The sequence below is a fragment of the Medicago truncatula genome, chromosome 6 (genome assembly GCF_003473485.1).
Source record: "Medicago truncatula cultivar Jemalong A17 chromosome 6, MtrunA17r5.0-ANR, whole genome shotgun sequence".
NCBI lineage: Eukaryota > Viridiplantae > Streptophyta > Magnoliopsida > Fabales > Fabaceae > Medicago > Medicago truncatula.
In genome coordinates, this window is record NC_053047.1 from 13,330,246 (window position 1) to 13,348,343 (window position 18,098).

Consider the following 18,098-nt stretch of genomic DNA (forward strand, 5'->3'; position numbering starts at 1 on the left):
CTCTTTCAATCTGATATTTTTCCATAAAGTTGTAGAACCCAGAAATTGAGAGGCCGTAAATAGCTGTCAATAGATTCAGACATATATGCGTGAACGGAAGGACAAGGGCGAGTAGAGAAGCGGCGAAGATTGTATATATCGATGGTTATTAAAAAGAGAAAAGATGCGGTGAAAATTAAGAAGAGAAGCACGATTTTGAAGAGTATAGAAGTAACAATTTTTATATTCAGCAACGTTAATTGAGAAGAAAAGAGAATGAACAGAATTGTACAATATATGAGAAGATAGAGTTCAATTCAGAAAAAATTGGGGGTTGATTTCAATTTTATAGATTTTATTAAATTAAATTAGAGTAAATATATAGTAATTTGAAAATAGTTATTTGAAATCTAAAGTAATATTATTTTTGCTTATTAAAAAAAAGTAATATTATTTTAAGTTTAATGTGACATGGTATCCATGTGTATACTAATTAAGTGCCATATCATGTAAAATTTTGCCACATCAACATCAATTGAAACGTTGGATTCTATTTAAGAAATTGGAAAAATCAAGGGACCAAGTTTGTAATTAAGACTATTTTCAAATCATAGATTCTCTTCAACCCTTTCTTAACGACTATTCACACAGAAACATTATCACAAACACCTTCGAGGCACTCCAGAACGAGCAATGTTGGAGCCAAATTGTCTGAAGAAAGCAGTGATTCCTTCAACTCTGATCAAGAATCCATCTCCTGGAACCATTCAATCCACTCGCCTTGCTCTTCATGTTACCCAATTACGACATTATTGTTATCTCTACATTGCCTCTGGTTCCAACATCTATAAGCTTCAGGTTTATTCTTACGTAACTTCCTTTTGTTAATTTTCAATTTTTTAACCCATTTTTTTGTTATTGATTATGTTATAGATAGTAGCATGTTGTTTTTTTGGTGTTACTCTGTAATCCAATTTGATTAGGTGAAACTTGTTAACCACTTGAGCCCAGTCACTTTGATTAGTAGCATGTTGTTTAATCTGACTGTTAAAAGTCTCACATCAGTTAAGAGATGACCTGACAATGTGTTTATATAAGTAGGGGGCAATCATCACCTTACGAGCTGATTTTGTGGGGTTGTGTTAGGTCTAACCACGATTTCTAATATGACATCAGAGCCTCCTCCATGATCTGTTGGGCCACTTGTTATTAGTTTTCTGTTATCTAGCCACCCTCCATTTATGTCCGCACTCCAGATGTCCAGTCCTGGGCGTAAGAGTGTTTGTTAAAGAATCTCACATCGGATAAGAGATGGTCTGACAATGTTTTCATAATTTATTTTATAATTTTGTGTAAAATCAATTGTCATTATTACAAAGTTGTAACCAAGTGATTGAGGAAGAATTGTTTGGGAGAACCAGAATTCAAATTTCAGCCGAAACAATACTTCGCCTAAGAAATGGAGGGTTAAGATTAAAACAATGCAATACAAAGTTGTGAACTTTGGAATGAATCGATATCGAAATTGGAAAAACATCTTTTAGTGTCTTTTTAGTTGGTTATTTTGCTCTTTGGATGTGTTTTTTGTTAGTAAATTTCATCTATAAAATTACAAACAAAAGAGTGAATTGGGATATCTTTTGCACTTTTGATACATTCAGAGATTATAACGATAGAGCCTCACATATTTACGTGAATGATAATACATTCAGAGACTATGATTATAGTGCCTCATGCATTTACAAACAAAAGAGAGACTTGGGATGTGTGAGACTTGGGATGTATTTGCAACTGAATAAGTTTAATTGTTTGTTGATAGGATTTTTAAATAAAATTTATTGAAAGATAGTGTTCAGAGAAGTTACATTGAAAAGATAACCTAATGAATGAACAAACTGTAATCATTATCTTCCCCTGCCCCCGTAATTTCAGCTTTGCCACTAACTCATTTCCTTCCAATATTACTCTGACCCCATCCCTGGAAACAGCCTCTGCGTACAATACACAAAAAATGGTGGGACCCCTTCCCAGACCCTGCGTATGTGGGAGCTTTAGTGCACCGGGTTGCCCTTTTAATACTCTGACCCCCCTCCCGCTTAGGACTGAACATTCAGAGTGTGGGCAAGTGCTTGTGGAATAATAATATATTTAGTATAGACTGGGCATGGGACACAAGTCCTTGGTTTGGAACCTCTTAAGTTTAGAGTGTAACTCAACTTACAAAACCGACATATAAACTGAGGACTGTCCACATTATATAAACACTACCTAGGCATATCTCTGTCGATGTGGGATTCTCAACACTTTCCTCATGTTTTTTTTTTTTTTGAACAATCACTTTCCTCATGCTTAGGACTGTACATTTGAAGCGTAGACTAATACGGGAGGAATAACAGGGATTCCACAGTTACTCATTCTTAGATCTATAATAGAAATTATAGAATCAACTGTCCTATCATTTGTTGTGTGATTATCTCTTTTGATTTAGAAAACAAAAACATCACTTTGCTGGTTTATTTTGATTTGTTCTACAGATAATGATTTCCGTTTACTAACTATAATTTATATTTACTCTCTAGATTGCACTTCAAGGAACTTCAGTTTCCAAAGGAAAAGATAGTCTCTTAATACCTTTGTCCACTGAGGTATATAGTATTTATTTTTATTTTTTTTGAAGAATGAGGTATATAGTCTTGTAAAGACAATAAACATGTTTGATTCTCTGCTTATTATGCTAAATGATACATCAGAGTTTTAGTAAGTTTGGTTTTTTTATCATGGTTACTTGTAGGTTATTGACCCTTCGCGAGTCAAACGCTGTCCCCATCGCTCAGAAATTCAGAGTATTGTTCTTGCTGATGCAGAGAGTATGTAATTTTGCGTCATGAATTTTCTTTTAATTTTTTGTTTAGCCACTTTAAATTAAAATGTTTGATGTTTCTGCTGTAATGATGTTTATGAATAGATCAATTTTAATATTTTTCGCTTGTGATGCTTTCTAGGCCTTGGCTACTACCTGTTGGGAAGTGTGGATTCATACGGTCATCTTATTGTATCAAAGCTTGATGCGTCTGGTAGAGGTAATATTTTTTGTTTTTACCTGATTTAACCCTCATTTTACTCTCTTCATCTTCATCCCTTTGGCAAACTATTGCTTGAGCTCGTATGTTTTGGCAACTAACACTTTGAGAAATCTCCTAATACTTGTCAAAGGATTCTTCCCTACACTTTTATCACAACAAAAACAAAAATGTCCTATTTTAAAATATAATTGTGTCAAAAAATAAACTGCAGTTTTGATATTCATTTTCTTAGTGAGTTCTTTGAGAAATTGTGCCTTCCAATTAGAAAAAACATGTTCAGAATTGTCTACCAGAATGTAACCTGATTCACACGTGGTCGTTGGATAAGGCAAAGTGGCAGCAGCTAATCATTTATCTGAAATTCTACATTGGTCAACTCATCTGGCTGTTTTGTCCGTTCTTGTTTTGAAGGAAAGAAGAGTTTCATTGAAATATATTAAGATTCATAGAAAAAGACGAGAGGATCGGAGGTCCTCCTTAGAAAAACAAAAATACAACCAAAAGAGAAGAAAAGCGAACAATGAAGCAAAGCTATCCAGTTCCTTGCCATAAAGAGACTGTAAACTTAGCCTAAGTAGAAATCAAATGACTTGCCTTATTACGTAGAAGCTTAAGATAAAAATTATGATAATTAAACTCTAACCTTGTGCACCAAAATTTAGCACATGCAGCTTCGTCATAAAAAACTATTCCAAGGACCTAGAGCACACTGAACTCTTGAAAATGCCAAACAATGAATTCCATAAACATAATGATACAGAAAATTGCATAGTTGCATCTGTGCTTTCACCTAACAAGTCAAACATAAAGATGTTGGAAATCGAACCAAAATTAGGAATCATCTATATCTCCAAAAATTTAACATGAGAAAGCCATTATATATTTAGCATCCCAGTTCTTTTGGTCTAAGCCGTGCAGACTCACAAAAGCGATATTTTTGTATATCAATTTTCCAACACCTTAACCCAGTGTTGTATTTCATATCATATCTGTAGCACCTGAACAAATCTAATTTGTCGCATTAATCTGAACTCTAGCTTTTTTCTGCTGAGATTTTAAATACAGCATGAAATGATATCACTGACTAACTTCAGTTCAATGTATTTCCACAAATTTGCAGGCATTGACATGCTTACGTATTCAGCATTGCCGCCTGATAATGGTATTGGGGAAGGAAGTTGGGCAGGACTCAGCTTTAGCCCATATCAAATTTCTATGGTGAGCTCTTTCAGTACCATTAATGTTGGTTCCCTCTACACATGTAATTTTCATGTTAAAACATGTAAAAAATTTCTGGAAAAGCTATATTTTCTGTCATTTAAATCTTACGTTGATAATTCACTGTTGAAACTTCAATACAAGCATAGTGAATCTTAATTTTTAGATTTTGGTCTTATAAGAAAATCAATAAAAAAAACAGTAGAAGCTGTGTCACAGACCAGAACTTCAGTTCGTCATGCTTTCTCAATAAATCTAGTATCACCGTCTTTTCAATTTAAAGAAGACAAACGGAGAAACTACTTGTCTCCATCTTAGATCTTATTGATTTCTCACTATTTCATGTATGGGTTTTGCCTAATTGTGTTGAGTGGTTCCTTTACCCAGGCAGCTGTTGCTCGTGGCTTTTGCAAAACTATTGATATTTTTGACCAGGACATGCATGTTCGCAGATTACGACCGTAAGTGATTTTATTTATCTATTTGCGTTAAATTATAGGCAATTGAAAATTTGCATCTATCTTTGTTTATCTCTCTGTCATTCATTCTTATTCTGATTTTTATCGTGTGATTGTTGTGATTTTTTATGACAAGCACCTTTGAATCATCATCCTTGATACTTGTACACAAAATAATTACATAAACAAATTTAAGTATAAGTTTATTTTACATTTACAATAATGATAATTGAGAAGACTTTAAACTGAATACTTGATTGTATAATGTTTGTTGATTTAGCATGAGACAATGTAGTTTGTACAAATATATGCATAGAGAATCTAATGAATAGACCCTAAGACCTGGTGATCACGAGTTCAAATCCTAGAAACAACCTTTTTGACGTTTGGGGTAAGGCTGCATACGCTTACCCTCCAAAAGTCACACTTAGTACGAGACTCATGCACTGAACTTCCATTTACTGACTTTTATATAATGGAAGTTTGAATTCTTATTCCTGTTTATTCATTTTGACTTTCCAGGAACATAAATTATTTGATACTCTTTAAATTTTGTGAACCTATGCACCAAAAGCAGAAGTAATAATGTCTGATAAGTTCCTTATCTGTTTACATTTTTATGCAAGCATTCTTCTTGGTTAATTTAAAGGGGGAGCCTTGGCACAACGGTAAAGTTGTTGTCACGTGAGTGAAAGGTCACAGGTTCAAGTCTTGAAAACAGCCTCTTGTGTTAAAAACAGGGCAAGGCTGCATACAATACACCTAAACGATGGGACCCCTTTCCGGACCCTCTGTGTGTGGGAGCTTTAGTGCATCGGGCTGCCCTTTATTCTTCTTAGTTAATTTGTCATCTTGCAGGCTCTGGGACCCTACTTCAGTAAGCTTTGTGCAAAATGTTGTAAATGGAGATCGAAGTTCTCTGTTAGCTATTACTGAAGGAAGCCAGGTAATTTTTTAGATTTATAGTGATAAATTATAAAAGCATAGAGACACCATTTGGTATTGTGTCTACTTTTTAGAAATCTTGTTCGACACAACATATGTCTGTCCTACATGTGTGCCGTGTCACATATTGTTTCAACGCTTGTACTTCATAGGTTATAATGGATTCTGCTTTGTGCTTCCTCATCTGTTTTTCAATTGCAGCTTACTATGTGGGACTTGAGAGTGAAAGAAAATGGTGGTTGTGTACATCGGATTAGTGGTACCCCTGGTGATACTTTATATTCTGTTTGCAGTTCTTCCACTGGTAATATTGCCGTTGGTGGGGTTGATCGTACTGTGACTATTTATGATCCTCGCAGGTTAGCTTCCATCATCATTTCATGAATAACACTTCAAAAGTAATGGCTGCAATCATGACTTGTCATTATTTTTTGTGAATCTGTATACATATTTAACCTATATGCCTATGACTAGTTTGTATATATTTTCTTAATTGTTTTTCAATTTACTTTTACATTTTCCTAACTATGCTTTATAAATCACTTCATATAGATGGTCGTCATTGTCTAGATGGGTGCATTGTTCAAAATTTGAGGTCAGTTTTTACCTTTTAAAACTGCACTCATCCTTGATCTTCCTACTCAACTTTGATTACTGCTTTTGATGATTTTTCTTAAAGAATGTATATTGCAGTTTTAATTTTATCTTCATTCTCATTTGGTTACTTTAATTTTACTTGATGTTCAAATATATAAACAGAGTGTAGTAAATGATCCCTAGAGTTGAGGTATTGAAATTCGACATGTATTTAATCAAGGAAACTGATGGAAACCATAAAATCATTAGTGAAATATGTGTATTATTCAATGAAAAAGATAGGAATGACACCATTAGGGAGAGAGTGGGGGTAGCACCTATAGTAGAAAAGTTGGTAGAAAATAGGCTTACATGGTTTGGGCATGTACCCATAGATGCCGTCGTAAGAAGAGTAGATCAGATGGAGGAGAGTAAGGTCAAAAGAGGTAGATGAAGACCTAGGAAAACTATAAGAGAAACCATTAGAAAGGATTTAGACGTCAATGAGTTAGATCCAAATATGGTTTATGATAGAACACTATGGCGTAATTTGATCCATGTAGCCGACCCCACTTAGTGGGATAAGGCTTGGTTGTTGTTGTTGTATTGAATGAAAAAGATGAGCTCAGCCTCAGAGGCTCTACAATGGTGGAATAGTAGAAAAGAAAGAGATAAACCAGAGTGGGAACACTCCTACCAGAGCTAGGCTCCTAGACTAGAGAGACTGCTAACGAACTCTCAACAATTTATCTGAAGGACTTACTCACTACATTTCCCTCCCTTTTATAACGGAATATTCCCTAAAATCAATGAAAGTGCTAACCTACTCTTATTCCCTATTCATCTCCGATCATATATAATGTGCCTTGGTGTTGAATCTGAAACTATAAAACTTACTTACGGATTATAATCCTCAGTATGCTTCAGTTGATTTCCTCTGTTTAAATAGAAAAGCATTATTTTTGCATGTTTACTATTGCTTCTATTTATGAATGTAATTGACTGTGCTTTCATGAGTACTGCAGATAACAGGGCTAGCATTCTCAACAGTTGATCCTGACTATATCTATATTCAAGGGGTTGATTATGAGGTAATTCTATTATGAAAAATTTTGCTGACCAATTTATAACTTTTATGTTCAATAATATAGCGCGGCATAAGAAAATATAGGATGAGTGTGAAATCTACAAAGGAATTTATCTTTTATGACCAAGTGGTCTAGAGTTAAGAACATATTTGAACACAAGATATGTCGGCTTATGTATTATCCGTGTTTCACGATCAAAGGGACTTTTGCACTAGGTAGCATGTTAGTATTATAATACGTTAACCATTTTTGTTTTCATCTAACCGATTAAGCTTTTTTCTTATAGTTGTTTCATAAAGTTTTCTTCAAATCGCCACTGATAAATGTTTTAATGGGTCTGTGAAATTGTACAATCTGCATGTTCAAAATTTAAAAATACAATTTTTTAAATGACAAGTATGCATGCATTACATATCATAAAAATCTAATACACATTTGAGGAGATTAAGATGAGTGATAAATGCTAGTTTTATTCCTTAGCAAAAATCCTTTTTAGATTATATTTCTGGTTTATATTCATGTATATACTTATAATCTTTCTACAATTTTGTGTAACGAATTCAGGTCTTTTGCGGACAATGGAAAGAACGCAACAAGTTATTTTCATTTAGAGGAGACTCAAACTGGCTTGGCTTTAGTAAGGTACTGTATTTCAAAGCTCATATGTAGATTTCATATGTGTATACATTTGGGTTTGTTATTCTATGAAAAGGCTTCTCATGCGTATAATACACCAATAATGGTGGGACCCCTTCCCGGACCCCGCATATGCGGGAGCTTTAGTGCACCGGGTTGCCCTTTTTTTATTAATGAAAAGGCTTCGTCTCATTCTTCTCATGCTTTTGATTATCATCATTATATTTGTTTAATTTGCATATTTCAGGCCTGTTTGTACCCTGTTCATAACTTGTTAATATTGAACTGAATCTTGCTTTTGTATCTATTTTCCCTGCTTTCTTCTGCTCCGTCTGTCCCAAAATATATGTTACCTCAGCGCATGGCACACGAATTAAAAAATGCAGTTAATTTCGTATGAGAATGAGAAATTATAACTTAGTTTACAAAGTTACCCTTCATTAATGCTATGGGAAAGATAAGTCCAATTATGTAACTTCACAGCATCTTCAGCATTTAGGAAAGTCTGTAGTAGGCATGATTTGTAAATCTTTGCTCCCCAAATACTAGATAGTGGTTTTCTTAATCGTACATTCTTTAGTTAAACTATTGATATTTTGAATTCTTTGAGGATCGTGGTTCTTTCATTAGTGTTAAATAATGTCAAACTTAGGCACAACACTGCCACTCACATTTGTTGTTTTACCAGGCACATAAATAACCTTGGCAGAATTCTATTTTCTATTTTTGGAGCTTTTTCTATACTTATTTTTAACATTTGTTGGCTCAAACTTGTGTACTTCTGTTTAATATTACTGTATTCTACTTTGCAGTGCTCCAACAAAGATGTTTTAGGTGGATGGTGTGATTCGGGCAGCATATTTGTAGTTGATGTTGCTTAAGTGATATTGACAGACATATTGGTCTGTCCGGTAATGATTCCAACTATGTATATTTTTCGTTGGTTCAGTATATTTAACCATGGTAGAGTCCATGTTTGATAGGAAAAAGAAAATCAATGTGTTTATTGTGCCAAATGTTATAATGCATTTCTAGTTCCTATTCTGACATTACTGAATGCATTCATTTTGTGCTTTTTCAATGTTGTAATGTTTTAGTGAGAAAGGTTTAATGTCCATTTCAAGTTCCTATTTTGACATTTCAATTATTTAAGTATCAAGTGTATTTTATGGTTTTCAAACAAGACCGGACCATTATTGCTATATAAATTAAACATGTTTATGTTATCATTTAAGAGATCCGTGCAGAAGGCCACGGCCTCATCTTGACATTGTTGTACCTCGTTTTGAGGTGAATGATCGATAGTACCGCACCCCAAAGATGCCAAGGTTGGTCTCCCAAGAATGCAGCTGGGATACAAACTTATGACTAGAAAGTGGACACTCGTTGTTCTTTGGGAGTTCTCTTCATCGAACTTACTGTTAGTTCAATAGCCCCTAGGGGTGGGTTATTCAACCATCAACCCAAGTTTCATGAACTGTTGTTCATACATAATGACAAATGAGCTCCCTTTGTCAACCAAGGTTCAGGAGACTTCAGGGCCGACCATTGCAGCTATGATAACAAGAGGATAGATCTGTCACCGCCTACCATTTTGTCATTGTCGACCCTAGGGTAGGACTCTCATGTCTCAGTCTCCGCCCTGACTCCCTATTTAAATCAACTACGAGCATATCAACGATCTTCCTCTTCGCCGCCTCTTTCAGAGGAGTTTTGGGAAGAGGAAGTCCTCTTGTTATGGATCCTACTGAGAGACATTCCTCTTGTGGAATCACATGTTTTGTAGAAGAGGAGCGACAACAACAATTTGTTTGTGATCTAGCGAAAGAGTGATGGTGGTGCTTTCTCCAGGAGTAGGAGAAAGAATTTTGTTCCTGTTATCTTTAAGCGCAGGGGAGAGAATAAGAGCCATATAATCCCGCAAGATTTTTGCCGCAAAATGGGGATTTGTGTAGGTATTCTCGAAGCAGACAAAATCAGTTCCAGTCATCGGAAAGTGATTTGCATGGCAACATAACTCAAACATGATTCAATTACGATATATGTGTTGTGGTGGACCAATACAGTGGACGAGACACATAGACGGGTTTTCGATGATAGTTACAATGATGGACTACTGCAGGTGCCGATTCTTTTACTTTTACCAAAGTTCCGCTCATCCCATGCGAGAAACTAGCCGGAACAGCCAACTACAACATATGGGCTGGTGCCGTCAGACTCTGGTTTCACGGTCAAGGTCTTGAAGATCACTTGACCAAACAAGCCAAAGATATTGCCACTATATATTGCACAAAATGGAAGCAGGTCGATGCATCCCTATGCAACGTTCTATGGTTTTCAATAACACCCCATCTCCAAGCACAGTACCAAGCTTTCACCACTTGCTATGAAGCGTGGGAAAAGGTTAAGAAAGTCTTCTCCAATGATGTTCACCGTCTCTACAGCGTTGTTAATAGCCTCAATTCTTTAAAATTGGAGAATATGGATGTTCAAGCTTATCTTAGTAAGCTTGATTCTTTAAAGGCTAATTTTCAAACTTTAATGCCTTTTATTAGTGATGCAACAAATCATGCCGAACAACGCAGCAAGTTTTTCATGGTCATGGTTCTTGTTGGACTGCCACCAGAACTTGATTCTGTGCGCAACCAAATTTTATCCGGTTCTACTGTTCCTGATTATGAGACAGTTAGCGAACAATTGTTGCGGTTGGCCACACCTCATGCTTTTGGTCATGTCTCCACTCCATCTCCTAATGATTCATCTGCTCTTGCCTCCCACTACAATGGTCGTGGTGGACGGAACGCAGGACGCAGTGGACACGGTAGTCGTAGTAGTGTTCGTTGTAACTATTGCAACCGCTACAGCCATATTAAAGCTGATTGTCATACAAAAGCAAGAGAACAACAACAACAACCTAGAGTTGCTGCCGTAGCTCAACCTACTACCGTTAGAGATGTTACTATTCCGGCTGCTGATTACAATGAGTTCCTTTAGTTCAAAGCAGCCCATCAACCATCATCTTCTACAATTATTGCTCAGTCTGGTAATCCTAATCTTGTAGCCTTTATCTCCACACCGTCCTCCCTTGGTCCTTGGGTAATTCACTCTGGTGCCTCTAATCATATGATCGGTAATAAATCTCTTTTATCTCATTTGTCTTACTTTGATTCTTTGCCTCTTGTCATTGTGGCGAATGGTTCCAAAATCAAAGTTCAAGGCCTTAATCAGGCCCACCCACTTCCAAACTTGTCCTTAGATTCTATTATCTATACTCCCGGCTGTCCTTCCAAGCTTACTCTCACCACCGGTGGCATGTCCTTTTGTTTCCTCTCAAAGGCTTACACATCAGCGCTTGGGTCATCCTAGCCTTAATAAAATGCGTCTTTTAGTTCCTAGTTTTTCCAAGCTTTCGTCATTTGAGTGTCAATCGTGTCAGTTAGGTAAACATACTCGTCACACCTACAGCGAACGAGTAAATAAAAGTGTTGCATCACCTTTTGCTTTAGTTCATTCAGATGTTTGGGGTCCTAGTCGTGTTGAGTCAACTTTAGGTTACTCTTACTTTGTAACGTTTATTGATGATTTTTCACGATGTACTTGGGTATTCTTAATGAAAAATTGTTCAGAAGTTTTCCATATATTCAAAGAATTTTATGCAGAAGTTAAAAATCAATTTGACACTTCCATTAAAGTTTTACGCACCGATAATGCTCGTGAATATTTGTCATCACAATTTCAAACCTTTTTAACTTCAAAGGGGATTATTCATCAATCATCGTGTGCTCACACACCGCAACAAAACGGTGTCGCTGAACGTAAAAATCGTCATTTAGTTTAAGCCGCAAGAACCCTTTTACTTCACCACAATGTTCCTTTCCATTTTTGGGGGTGATACCCTTGTCACAGCTTGTCACCTAATTAACCGAATGCCCTCATCTATCCTTCAAGATCAAATTCCGTACTCTATCTTGAACTCACATCATGAACTATCCCCAATCCCTCTTCGTGTCTTTGGTTGCACATGCTCTGCTCATGACCTCGCTCCAGGCAAAGACAAACTTTCAGCCAAATCTCTCAAATGTATATTTTTAGGCTATCACGTATACAAAAAGGTTATCGTTGTTTTTGTCCTCAACTTAAAGTTTCTTCACAGTCAATGCCAACCTGTTGACATGCAACATCACTAGCATCTTAAAAGTACCGATAAATTTTTCTTTATGTCTAAAAGTCCACATGGACCAAATATCATTAGCATCAGATAGTCATAGTACTAAGTCCCACGTCTCATTTTTAATTAGAGCATTATATTCATCATTCATGGCCATTTTTCAACTTTGATCTTTAAGTGCTGACACAAGGTTCATAGGTAGAGAGGATTTTATAATAAGGTTTGAAAAGTTTGGAAAATAATGTGGACTAGCATGATATGAATTCATGTTACTTACATTGGAGTTCTCCTCTAGTTCATTATCATATTACTTATGTTAGAGTTTTATTTGCATGAATTCATGTTGAGGCTCAAAGACAATTTAACTTGATGACAAAGAGATAGGGGTTGGCAAAAAGAACCACGAACCGAATAAAAAATAACCGAACCATTATAATTGTTCATGAACCGAACCGTTAATTTATTAACAGTTCTTGAACCGAACCGAACTCTTTGTTGGATCTTTCCAAAAAAACCACTTGAACTCTTTGTTGGATCTTTCCAAAAAAACAACTTATTTAAAATAGCTTATTTTAAAAAACAACTTATTCAAAACAGCTTATTTTATGAAAACATCTTATTTTAAAAAAACAGCTTATTCAAAACAGCTTATTTGAAAAACAGCTTATTCAAAACAGCTAATTTTATGCAAAACATCTTATTCAAAACAACTTATTTTAAAAAAAAAAACAGCTTATTCAAAACAGCTTATTTGAAAAATAGCTTATTCAAAACAACTAATTTTATGCAAAATAGCTTATTTTATGCAAAACACCTTATTTAAAAAAACAGCTTATTTTAAAAAAAAACTTATTTAATGTGATCCTTCTTTGTCTCCCATGTGCCGTCCTTCTTTTTTTTTTTTTTTGGTAGATAAAAAATTGTGCCGTCCTTCTTTGTCTGTTCGTTCAATTGACTTGACTTTGAAAGATATTTTCTTTAATTTGCTCTTGCCACACCAGTATTTAAATGCATTTTCCCACATAATAATTATAGAACACAAACAAAATTAAATAGCATAAACCACTTTCTTCTAAACCAAAATGAAGTCTTTTTCTTTGTTGTCACCTACACTTTTATACCTTCATCCCCTTTTTATGCTTACCTTAAATTTAATGTGGTTTGGTCCAAACAAAATTAGGGCATTGGCTGCAATAGGAAACCAAACTGATCATTTGGCATTGCTCAAATTCAAAGAATCAATTTCCAGTGACCCATACAATGCTCTTGAATCTTGGAATTCTTCCATCCATTTCTGCAAGTGGCATGGAATCACATGCAGCCCCATGCATGAACGAGTTACAGAGTTGAGCCTAAAAAGATATCAGTTACATGGATCTTTATCTCCCCATGTTTGCAATCTCACTTTTCTGGAAACTCTCGACATTGGAGACAACAACTTCTTTGGAGAAATTCCTCAGGATTTGGGTCAGTTGCTACATTTGCAACACCTTATTCTCACCAATAATTCTTTTGTAGGTGAGATTCCTACAAACCTGACATATTGCTCCAATCTCAAGTTATTGTATTTGAATGGGAACCATCTCATTGGTAAAATACCAACTGAATTCGGCTCTTTGAAAAAGCTTCAATCAATGTTTGTTCGGAATAACAATTTAACCGGAGGAATCCCTTCATTCATTGGAAATCTTTCAAGCTTAACACGTCTGTCAGTTTCTGAAAACAATTTTGAGGGAGATATTCCACAAGAAATATGTTTCCTCAAACACTTGACATATTTAGGTTTGAGTGTCAACAATTTGTCCGGTAAGATTCCTTCTTGTCTTTATAATATCTCATCACTTATTACACTTTCGGCAACACAAAATAACTTGCATGGCTCTTTTCCACCCAACATGTTCCACACCCTCCCCAATCTTAAATTTTTACATTTTGGAGGAAATCAATTCTCTGGTCCAATTCCTATTTCGATTGCTAATGCTTCTACCCTACAAATATTAGACTTATCAGAAAACATGAATTTGGTTGGACAAGTTCCAAGTCTAGGGAATTTACAAAATCTTTCCATTCTAAGTTTGGGATTCAACAATTTAGGTAACATTTCAACTATGGATTTAGATTTTTTAAAATATTTGACAAATTGCAGTAAACTAAATGTGCTTTCGATAGCTGGAAATAATTTTGGTGGTCAACTGCCAAATTCCATAGGCAATTTTTCCACTGAACTTCAACAACTATTTATGGGGGGTAATCAGATATCAGGAAAAATTCCTGCAGAATTAGGATATCTAGTTGGCTTAATTCTCTTGACCATGGAGTCTAACTACTTTGAAGGAATTATTCCAACTACTTTTGGGAAGTTCCAAAAGATGCAGCTATTACGTTTGAGGAAAAACAAGTTGTCAGGAGATATTCCACCCTTCATAGGCAATCTCAGTCAGTTGTTTAAATTACAATTAAATCATAATATGTTTCAAGGAAGTATTCCTCCAAGCATTGGAAACTGTCTACATTTACAATATCTAGATCTTTCTCATAATAAGCTTAGAGGAACCATACCTGCAGAGGTTTTAAATCTTTTTTCTTTATCAATGTTATTGAACTTGTCACATAACTCTTTGAGCGGTACTTTACCAAGAGAAGTGGGTATGTTAAAAAATATTAAAGGATTAGATGTCTCTGGGAATCATCTATCTGGTGATATTCCGATAGAAATTGGTGAATGTACAAGCATAGAATATATTCTTTTGCAAAGGAACTCCTTCAACGGAACAATACCGTCCTCTTTGGCTTCTCTTAAAGGTCTTCAATATTTAGACTTTTCAAGAAATCAATTGTCTGGATCAATTCCTGATGGTATGCAAAATATCTCATTTTTGGAATATTTTAATGTTTCTTTTAACATGTTGGAAGGAGAGGTACCGACAAATGGTGTATTTGGAAATGCAACGCAAATAGAAGTGATTGGAAACAAAAAGCTCTGTGGAGGTATTTCCCACCTGCATCTACCACCGTGCCCTATCAAGGGTAGGAAACATGTAAAACAACACAAGTTCAGGTTGATAGCAGTGATAGTTAGTGTGGTTTCTTTTATTCTCATACTTTCATTTATCATAACTATCTACATGATGAGTAAAATAAATCAAAAGAGATCTTTTGATTCACCAGCAATTGATCAACTAGCTAAGGTTTCGTACCAAGAATTACACGTAGGAACCGATGGATTCTCAGATAGAAACTTGATCGGATCAGGAAGTTTTGGTTCCGTATACAGAGGAAATATAGTTTCAGAAGATAATGTTGTTGCAGTAAAGGTCTTGAATCTGCAAAAAAAGGGTGCTCACAAGAGTTTCATTTTAGAATGTAATGCACTCAAAAACATTCGACACCGAAATTTGGTTAAGGTTTTAACATGTTGTTCTAGCACAAATTACAAAGGTCAAGAATTTAAAGCTCTAGTTTTTGAATACATGAAAAATGGAAGCTTAGAACAATGGTTACATCCCGAGACTTTGAATGCAAATCCTCCAACAACATTGAACCTTGGTCATAGATTAAACATCATCATCGATGTTGCTTCTGCATTACATTATCTTCATCGAGAATGTGAGCAATTAGTCTTTCATTGTGATATAAAGCCAAGCAATGTCCTTCTTGATGATGACATGGTTGCTCATGTGAGTGATTTTGGCATAGCAAGACTTGTCTCAACAATTTCTGGTACCTCTCATAAGAATACTAGCACAATTGGAATAAAAGGAACAGTTGGTTATGCTCCTCCGGGTATGTTTTAAATTCTTGAATCTTCCATTGTTTTTTTGAATCTTCATATGTTTCGGCGTAGTTATATATAATACCTTTTGTTACATATTTTAGAGTATGGGATGGGTTCAGAAGTATCCACTTGTGGTGACATGTATAGCTTTGGAATCCTTATGCTGGAAATGCTTACTGGTAGAAGACCCACTGATGAACTTTTTGAAGATGGTCAAAATCTGCATAACTTTGTTACAATTTCATTTCCTGATAATCTTATAAAGATTTTGGATCCACATCTTTTACCAAGAGCTGAAGAATTAGGAGCAATAGAAGATGGAAATCATGAGATTCATATTCCAACTATAGAAGAGTGCTTAGTTTCACTTCTTAGGATTGCACTTTTATGTTCTTTGGAATCACCAAAAGAAAGAATGAATATTGTGGATGTCACTAGAGAGCTTACCACAATCCAGAAGGTCTTTCTAGCTGGTGAGATGAACTGATATTCTTATATGTTTATAGCTTATGGAATTAGAATTTTATTTTTATCATCTTGTTGTGCATTTCAATTAAATGACCTTCTTGATTTTAATTTCAGGTCTTGAACAAAATTTCTAAGTCGTTTGTGCAAAGAGAAAATGGTTAAGAAAATGAATGGTCCGCTGGAATCACATGCGGCAATGCTTAGTTTACTAGTTTGTTATTCTCTAAATGCTTTGTGTTCAACGTATATTTGTTTGCAACATAATAGTTGTTATAAATAAAGAATGTTTTCTGTATTGCTTTCTAATTAAATGAAGTGAGAATTGATAATTCTCCCATATTTATCTTCATTCTCATATGAATTGTCATTGTAGTTAATTCAATGGGTGTCGATTTAATCAAATCTTTATTATAATATGTGTTCATAAACTTTGTTTGCCCAAATAAAAGAACAAACATTTCATTGTGAAATGATTTTACTTCTTAGTGTATTACTACATATGAATGATCAGTTACTTCCTAGGCAGTTAGAATCAAACTTAATTTTAAACTCAAAATCAATCATGTTAATCATAAGAAATAATAAATCAATATGCGTAAGCATATCTGAATTCATGATCAGATATCATTGACGTGATATGTCATTCTAGATCCATACACATTCTCAGTGAGAGAACTCTTTGTTATTCTCTTCATCTCCTTGTGATGATGGGATGTCAACAAGAACGACAACCACTAGATGTGTGACCTAGGGACCATGTTCTCCTTTATTTATAGAATCCAATTATGGTTAATTATTGGTATTTCTATTTTATCCCCTCATAAAAATAGAATGAAAATTGTTTTTCCCACTTCAAAAATTGCTCAAACACACCTGAAAATTAAATATGTAATCCAACGATAGATAATTGCGGTTCGGTCTTTGCAACAGTTGTTAGTTGCCATTCACTTAAAGCAACGATGGTTAACTACCGTATTTTCCTTGCAATGGTACTTAACAACCGTTGCGCTGGAAACTTACCAAAACCAGCACAACCTACTCCTACCTCACTGTTCATCATCACTTTTTTGTCTCTTCCATCAAACCACTAAAGTGCAAAAAAAAAAAAAAAAAACGACAATATTTGTCTCAAATCATTGAAGGAGTGTTACAAGGCTTCTACACGCATTTGACAATAAGAAACAGTCAATGCATCTTTTAACACGTTTACACTTGTAAATTTTACTGCTATATTTTGAAGTTTTTGTGATATACTCGCAACAGTAGGTAACTACCGTTTGAAGATTAACAACTAATTACCGCTAGTGGAGCAGTAATTAATTGTCGTTGCAACATAGTAGCCACTGCCTTTTTTTCGCAAGCCACGACCTTTTTTAGCATTTTTTTTTTATTTTTTTCATTTGAATTAATTATTAATTAAATGTTTTTAAAAATGTTATGTGATGTTGTTTATTTATAGTTATGGTTGAAAATGCAGATGATGATTCGGTTGAGAAAAAACATAGTTTTGTCGATTATTCTGGCGAGTTCCAACTGCCTAAGGTTGAAGCTTCGGTTGATGTCCCTAGTTGAATTTAATGAAGTTTTCATGAGTCAATTCTTTTCAACCGAAGATACATGGAAATATAGAGATGACATGCTTAGAAGTTCCCTTGATCGAACGTTACCCAGAACTCAATGACCCTCAGGGATGGCTTATTGAAC

The 18,098-nt window shown here is 35.0% G+C and overlaps 2 protein-coding genes across 3 annotated transcripts; both read left to right on the forward strand.

The window, feature by feature from the left end:
• Nucleotides 1-546: 546 nt before the first annotated feature.
• Nucleotides 547-9,166, forward strand: LOC11428016 (uncharacterized). The gene is made up of 12 exons (XM_003619038.4): nt 547-837; nt 2,559-2,624; nt 2,771-2,846; nt 2,982-3,059; nt 4,183-4,280; nt 4,668-4,741; nt 5,597-5,684; nt 5,885-6,042; nt 6,236-6,278; nt 7,285-7,350; nt 7,912-7,989; nt 8,796-9,166. Exons 1-12 carry the CDS (start codon nt 673-675, stop codon nt 8,862-8,864), a joined length of 1,059 nt encoding a protein of 352 aa, XP_003619086.1. The 5' UTR covers nt 547-672; the 3' UTR covers nt 8,865-9,166.
• A 4,003-nt stretch (nt 9,167-13,169) lies between these two features.
• Nucleotides 13,170-16,700, forward strand: LOC11428017 (probable LRR receptor-like serine/threonine-protein kinase At3g47570). Of its 2 annotated transcripts, XM_039834922.1 has the most exons (4): nt 13,170-14,245; nt 14,324-15,934; nt 16,028-16,399; nt 16,509-16,700. In XM_039834922.1, the coding sequence occupies exons 1-4, from the start codon at nt 13,234-13,236 to the stop codon at nt 16,526-16,528; spliced, it is 3,015 nt and encodes a 1,004-aa protein (XP_039690856.1). In that variant the 5' UTR covers nt 13,170-13,233; the 3' UTR covers nt 16,529-16,700. The 2 variants fall into 2 exon arrangements, with proteins under 2 accessions (XP_039690856.1, XP_039690855.1); XM_039834921.1 differs by having other exon boundaries at nt 13,170-15,934.
• The last annotated feature ends 1,398 nt before the right edge of the window (nt 16,701-18,098 follow it).